At 40.7% G+C, this 8,299-nt stretch overlaps 1 protein-coding gene across 1 annotated transcript; it reads right to left on the bottom strand.

The window, feature by feature from the left end:
• Window positions 1–6,421: 6,421 nt before the first annotated feature.
• LOC306776191 (chemokine XC receptor 1-like) lies at window positions 6,422–7,915 on the bottom strand (the record flags this gene model as incomplete). The annotated part of the gene is made up of 1 exon (XM_079266806.1): window positions 6,422–7,915. The coding sequence occupies one exon, from the start codon at window positions 7,913–7,915 to the stop codon at window positions 6,911–6,913; it is 1,005 nt and encodes a 334-aa protein (XP_079122932.1). The 3' UTR covers window positions 6,422–6,910.
• Between the last annotated feature and the right edge of the window lie 384 nt (window positions 7,916–8,299).

Here is an 8,299-nt window from a genome sequence, read left to right on the forward strand (position 1 = left end):
CCTTTAAACATGCGCATGCATACAAGTGTGCGACTTACAGGCAGGAATCTGGGACTTAAATTTGATTTGTATTCATGATTAACTTTATAAAATGTGACAAAAAACATACAACCCCAAAACAACTGTGAATTACATGCAAACACAGTACCAGCACACCTTCATGCGCAGGCCTACTCTTGCTGACATCCAAATATCCCGACAGCGACAGCTACAGAGAAACACAAGCTCCCAAAGGTGAAGATGACTGCGACAGCAGTGACCATCACTTCGGCTCGACTGAGCTTCTTCTGGAATTCAGAGGTGAAAAAAAAAAATTAACTGGCATCTTAAACTGCACCATTTGTTATATTGTCATGATGTGAGTGGCTCTCACCACTTTGCCTTGTTGCTTCCCTCTCTCACTGTTTCGTAAACTCCCTGGAACAGAAAATAGTGACAGATGTTTTGGTCTTCATAAGATTTCTACATTGTATTTGATGTGAATACTAATATTCACACAGCACTGTAGTACAAGTCGTTCACCTAATTTGCTTCTCCCCAGTATTGCTTTTCTTTGAGTACTGCTTACGAAAAGCCAAATTGCATATAAGAGAATGAACAGTGTGAAAGCGACCATCACTCTCAGAAGCCAGTTCTTTCTGCAGTTGTCCGAAACGCCGACAAAGATGACAGCGACTGTGTGTAAAACATATTTGGAAATAAAATCAGCGTAAAACAAGGCAGTGGCAACTAAGAGACCATCAAACTACTGCATTAAATACATTAAACATTTACTGCTTTATAGATTACAATCAGGTGAATCTCCTCACTTGTAAAAATCTGATGGATGACAGAGCACACTTTGGCAGCATGGTCACAGATCTCCTTTCTTGAACAGAACAAAAGAGGAACAACAATAACAGCTGTGCACAAAGTGTTAAAGTTGAGTTTCAGGTCAAACATTCAGGCAGAAGAAGAAGAAGTTGAACTTACAGTTCATGACTCGGTCCAATTGGCAGACAGACGATGACCAGCTCGATGAAATTAATCACTATCGCCACACACACAAGAGCAACGAGAGTGACCTAAACATGCACACACAGACGTAAACACACAGTCAATTTAACCTCGTTCAACTAAGACGTTTGATATCGATGTAGATATAGAGAAATGTTGTACACCTCTTATTATTACTTACTTTAATAGGTTCAGCCACACACAACAAGACCACAGCCGATATTTCTACCGCCGCACACAGCAGACTGCAAGATATCTGTGACCACTACACAAGAAATAAGATGCACCTTCACTTATCGCAATAAACCTGAATAATTAGTATTTCATTGGTATTTATGTGTTTGTACACACAAGCACAGAATACGGACCGAGCCTACAAATGCCATCGAACATTTATAAGATGTGCTGATTTGCAATACTTGTCTCTATATGGAAGTTTTACGTCAGAAAGATGAATTTACGTTTTCAGAAGAAAAATGCACTTTTACAAAATGCAAACAATGGACACAACATGCAAATGACTACCACTAAGTACATCAAAGCTGCTATGAAAGTTGCTTCAGATTTTTATAAAAATCAAACACCTTTTTTTGGTTGGCATTCTGAGAAAGTCATTCAATATCTTAAAACTCTGTAATTACCTCTCTATAGTTTCCACTACAGAGTATAAGGACAGTTACTGACAACACAAGCCCTCATGTCTTACCTTATTGAGACAACGAGAAAAGGGGCTGTTGTGGAGGGCGGTAATGAAGATAGTAGACAGTGCCTGAGAGATAAAGAGAATTATGCTTTCTTTTGGTGTACTTTTCTGTGGTAGGACTATTGTGTAAATGGCATTCACTGGGTAACATAAATGTATAGATGCCATACCATTTTGAGTACAACCAAAAAACTGTCGACAATAATCGCCACAATACTTGCTCCCTGAAGACAAATCAAGAGAAACACGGAGGAACTATGTGAATACAATTGTTGACATACATATATTAAAGGGACAGTGTATCGAATTTCGTGGGATCTATCGTGCAGAAAGGGAATATAATGACCATAACTATATTTTCATTTGTGTATAATCACCTGAAACTAAGAATTGTTGTGTTTTCATCAGCTTAGAATGAGCCCTTCATATCTACATAGGGAGCGGGTCTTGTTGCACTGCCATGTTTCTACAGTAGCCCAGAGTGGACAAACCAAACACTGGCTCACCTCTGACAGGATTGTGAAACTCCAAAAACGTGGTGAAGCCGGCCATAACACCGGAGTCTTGGAAAGGCATAATTGAGCGGAGGGGTATTCAGATGATTGCACTCTTCAACCATACCGCTAGATGCCCCGAAATCCCACACACCGTCCTTTTAATGCATCGATTTCTGCACAATGTCGACAAAACTCGATCAAATCCACCACCGTGTCGCTCCTTACCTCCAATAGGTTGAAAGTAACAGCCTCTTGCTGAGTGGTCATGCTTGCCTCTGCAGTATTTGACTTAGTAGTACTTATTGTAGTACTTAGCTCAGTACTTATTGTGGTACTGAGCTCAGTATTTTTTGTGGTACAGCCCTTCGTTTCCACTGGTTTCCAGAATGTTTCAAAAGTCTCAAGGAATGTGGCTCTGAAATATATCAGACAGGCACATGTTGATGACAATCGTTTTGCTTTGCATTGTAATATTGACCTTTGGAAGGCAGTCACAGTGTTTGAATACCTGAAAGTTATGTCGACGTCTGCACCCTGTGCCGTCCAGTTAACTTCAAGCCAAGATTTTTTTCTATTATTGCTGTTAATAACAGCCGAGTCCTAAGGAGAGAGACAATTAAAGCAAGCGTCACTTCCACAAGACAGATTATAAAGGCTTTGACTTTGAATTTCCCCGTAAATTTTAATTAAACGTGTTACTTAAAATGGAAATGGAAAGTATTCAAATGTTAATGTAATGCATTTAATACCTCTAATAATGAAAATGTGAGATGGTTACTTACTGCTAAACCATTACAGAGCAAGAGACGAGTCTTAGAAGAGTCAAGCAAGATGAATTTTCCAACAGGACGGCCGCTTGTCTCGCGCGCCTCCACCATAAACCCCTTGAACTGTGTGGCTGGTTGTAGGCTCCGGAGAACAACTGGGTCAAAAGTTTGAAGATTCATTGGAGAGAAGGTGGAGGGACAGAAAATGAAGACAGCGTTAGTAGCGATAACCACTTAGGGAATGACAACTGCAACACATTTTGTGTGATATAGTGACATACAAGCTTCCAGGAAAATGGATCCAATAGTCTCTGTACCTGTAATAGGGTCTCCCTCGTTTTTAGGTGCATCACAACTCAACTCAAAGGGCGGTGTAGTGTTCTGAGGAGCATGAAGTACCCCATCTTGTCTCTTATGCTTAGGTAAAATTGAGTCACACGGCTCTGGCAAGACACCATTTGAAAACCCGTGCACCTTTGCGATGATGTTAAGGCCAATCAAAATCCACAACCACATCTGTAAAACAAGATGACTTCTTCATCAACATGCAGTCAATGAATAATCTTGACCTGAAACACCGTCACCGTGAGATTCAGCTGATGCATTGGCACCATAAGTATCATCATACATACTCCTCCAACTTTTGAAGAATGCAGAAGGACAATAACAAATTTACAAGTCAACGCAATATGCCTTTGAACTAACCCATAAATTAAAGTCAGCTCCTTTCTTTTGGAAAAAGTCAATAATAAAAACTAAAATGAGGCCTGAAAGTCAACAGCAAGCATTTTTAGTGAGCTCTTTCACAGTATTATTCAAATACAAACTAGGATTTATAGCATAAGTCTTCAGTGGCAAATAATTAAAGACACAGTAATAATAACTCTTTTCTCTTACCTTAAAATACTTGTGTAAAATGTCCTTAAAAAATAAACCTGAAGTAAAGATGTCACACTACGACTGTAGACACTTAGACCATAGAACCTGCTATTTAAGTCTCTTAGAAGAAACCTCAGAAATGGCTCTTCCGTCCGTGACAGTTCGGCGTGCGGTGTGTGCAAGAGAGCACAGCAACAACTCAACAGACTGAAGGAGGAAGTTAGAAAGGGCAATCTAAGTGCACGGCTGATCCCACCCACACGCACAGCTAAATGATTAAGAAAGTGCAGTACCTTTACTGTGGACTACACCTGTGTCTCAGATTGTTCTCATAGTTTGTTAGTTCCCCAAAAGAATGCAGGTTCCTTAATTTCTCCAGTCTCCTAGCACGATACAGATCCCAGTCTGCAGTGCCGATAGAAACACAGTTCCTTGAGGAGTTCCTCAAATCAAAATAACTGTCAACTCAAAATCAACCCATAAAGAAACAGAGTTTGCTTCTTCTCTTGGAAAGTGATACATACAGTATGTGTCTGCTTCATTAACATGCATGTGTGTATTTTCAGGATTTTATTTGGCAGTATGTAAAGAAGGTATAACACATGTGAAAGCATCAGCAGTCGTTATTTTGCAGTTAATAATGAGGGTAAGTAGAGGACCCTGGCAAAATGTAATGCTATTCCAATGTATACATGTTGACAGTATTATATCAGTATTATCCTCTTTGGCTCTTTAAAATGTTGTAAACGCTAATGCTGGTAACAATGATTCAGCAAAGCCAACCCTAACATAATAATGAAGGCTTTGATCACCGGGGAACTTCTGTTGAAAGTGTGTGTCCAGATTGAGGTGCCATGCCACCTGTAGAGGGCCCATTTGAGCAGGTTTGAATTTTTTCTATAAAGGCTGGACTGCATATAAAATGACTTATATATAAATCTAATAAAATATATATATATACTGTATATAATCTATGACAATTGTTGAACACATACATTTGCTGGTAATGACAGTCATCATTTCTAGTCATCCGAGCTTTCACATATCAACATCACCCGCACGCACGCACGCACGCACGCACGCACACACGCACACACACACACACACCCATTGATGGCAGAGGTTACCATTAATCAGAGGATAATCTAAAGCAGGGGTGTCAAACTCATTTTCACTCTGGGGCCACATCAGCATCACAGTCGCCCTCAAAGGGCCGGTTGTAAATGTAAGACGGTGTAACTGTAACCCTAACATATTTAGTTTCCCGGGATATCTGTGACTTCCACAACACGTACCAAGCAGAAATAGAGGTTATTTTTTCCATGGTTAATGGCGGACAGTTGAACGGCTTTCAGGGCGATAAGCCACGCCCCCTCTCCGGCGTGTCCAGTGCGAATGAACACAAATAGCCCCCGGCGAGACCGGCGGCGCAAATGTCTCAACTCAACTTTTTTTTTTCTACTCAAACATCTCCGCGACTTATTGAGTGGCGTAATAATCGCACGACACAACGAATCGTTGCCAACTTTGCTTTAACCAATAGGCTCCAAAAGGAGGACCTATACATAAACGCATGCGCACTCTGTCTAAGCGCCTTTAGCTTTCACTTTTCTAGGTCCGTGCACGTATAACTGCTGGACATAATACTTCTGTTACAAATAAATGTTATTGCTTGAATTTAGCTAAACGCCTCGATCTCAGTCTGTTCACTCGAGTTACATCCTCAACATCAGATCCCGCTAGCAACACCTCACATCTCCGAAATCGTCAGAGCAGATGTTTAAATCGGCTGAATCTTGACAAACCGACCACAGATTTGGTGCTTAAACAACTAACTTCTCGCCTCAACGGTCCGGGCATTCGGACCGTGCTTGGCTCGATGTGAACATTGAATTGGAACAGTACTTGGGCTGAGACTGATGACGTTTCACAAGTCCACGAGTTTACAAGTACCGGTACAGAGAAGTACGCATGTTGAGAAAGGCACGATCACTTGTTGGAAATCCTCTTAATGGGTTGTTGCTTCTCCTGTCCACCTGTTGTGATAGTTTTAATGTCGGCACACAGACAATATGCTATCTCATGACTTCGACTTTCTATCTCATAATGTCGACCATGGGGATATTTTTGTTTTCAATATCTAACTTTAAATTTTTGTAAAAAAAAAAAAAAATTTTTTTTTTTTTTTGCCGGGCGGATTCGCGGGCCACATAAAATGACACGGTGGGCCGGATCCGGCCCGCGGGCCGTATGTTTGACACCCCTGATCTAAAGCCTTCGGGAGCACAGTATCTTGCCCAAGGACACTTATTCTCAGTGGACGACCTACTCTACCTCCTGAGCCACAGCCGCCCTGTCCATTAGTGGACATTTACTTTGGTAGGGATGCACTTTACCATTAATTGACATCTCAACCACTTGGTAGAGACGCATAATAAAAAACCAACATGTGGTCAGTTGAAAAAAGCCAGTGTTTTTTATTGCACAGAGGGACTCAAAATTACAAACATCTTTACATTGCTTTTTACTGGGTGGGACCATTAACGGACTAAATATAATATACAAGCGTATTTCATTAAAACATAAAGGCCATAAACAAACCCCTTCCTTTTAAAATATGAAATACCAACATTTAGCTGTTGTATGCAATGGCACATTGTATTAAATTCACACAAGAAATCAGAATTAAAATGAGAAGTGAAAACATCCTCACAAAAGTGAGAGTAGGTATAATTTGAAATAAATATAATAATTAATTTGCACAGTGAACATATATTTTCTATAAAGGCTCCACTTCCACTGTAACTATTTAATTATATTTGTATGTCCATGAAAAACACGAGTCTCTTTTTAAAGAGCCAGTAAATAAATGTACCAATTCAAGACACCTGGTCCCACACAAACGATAGATTATGAGGTTTAACACAGACACGTTAAAGGGAAAAAGTCAGATTTACAAGCTGCAAAGTATGAACTCTATATTTCAATACAATGGATTTTATCAAGCACACACTGGACTTGAGCAAATGCAGTAGTAAATTTAAGGAAATGACATACTCAAACAGCAACTACAACATTGATGCACGTGAGAAGGTCGGCATTGTAACCTGCTGTTCTTCGGCTGGACTTCGAATGAACAATCGGACCAGCAACGACTTCAAATGACTCCTAAACTTCACACCAACAAACGCATAAAAGACAGGGTTCAGGCAGCAGTGGGAGAAAGCAATGAGCCGGCACACATAGAACGCAAAGTCAAGATTAATAGTTGTGTTACAGTCATCGAATGGTGCAATCAAACTGTCAGCCAAAACCCTCAGAAAGATGACCACATTGTACGGCACCCAGCCGAGGAAGAACACAGCCACGATGCAGAAGACTAACTTCACCGCTCTGTTCTTTGTGTGAGATCGTGTTCTTGTGATTTTCCACAGCAATTGAATGTAGCAGAAAGTCATCACTGCAAAAGCGACCAAGAAGAAAATGTTCTGTTGGAAGACACTAATGCTTTTCCACAGGGGGTCTACGTACTCACAGCCCAGGGAGTGTTTATCTTTGTGGGGGATCGAGACAAGGGTGCTGTAGAGCAGGGAGGGAATGGCTGCTCCAATGCTGATTATCCACAGTAGGAAAGACACATAAGCCCCGGTGATGAGTCTCGGTGTGCTCAGGTTAGACAGTGGGTGGACCACTGCCAGATACCTGTAGATGGTCATGATGGTCAGGAAGAGGACGCTGCTGTAAAACCCAGTGAAGAAGACAAACGTCACTATTTTGCAAAGGACCTCTGAAAACAACCATCCCCAGATGTGATAAATTGCCCAAAAGGGCAGACCGGTGGTGAAGACGAGGTCAGAGATGGCCAGGTTCAGGATGAAAATGTTGGTGATAGACTTGAGGTTTTCGTACAAAGCGAGGATTACAAGGACGAGGATGTTTCCTGTGAGGCTCAGTGTGATCACAACGGAGAAGAACACAGGAACGGCAATGGATCCAAACTTGACCACCGCATCTTTTTCACACACTTCATCGTCATAGTCCAGGTTAAATTGGTCATTGAAAGAGTTATTCATTGCTGTTCAACTGGATCCTAGAAAAAAAAAGATAGAATTAGTTTGTGCATTACTGCAGGTTATTCTAAGTCATGTCATTGTTAAATCAACATAAAATAGAGACAAGACAATTAGAGCAGTAATAAGAAAAAGGGTATTTTTCCATGTTACACAAAGTTCTTTAATGAGAACATAATAGTATGTCAGTTGTGTAATGTGTAATATTGTGTGTTCCCAAATATTGTGTAATATTTAGTGTGTCAAGAAAAGAACTGACCTACCTCTCACTTGATGGGACTGATATGTTGTAGGATCAGGATGTGATGCCTTATACGCAGAGAGCTCAAAACGGGGTAGCTATTATAATCTCGTGACAGGCAGCGCTTTCTGTTCCTAGTTCTGTTC

The sequence above is a fragment of the Melanostigma gelatinosum genome (genome assembly GCF_949748355.1).
Source record: "Melanostigma gelatinosum genome assembly, chromosome: 4".
NCBI lineage: Eukaryota > Metazoa > Chordata > Actinopteri > Perciformes > Zoarcidae > Melanostigma > Melanostigma gelatinosum.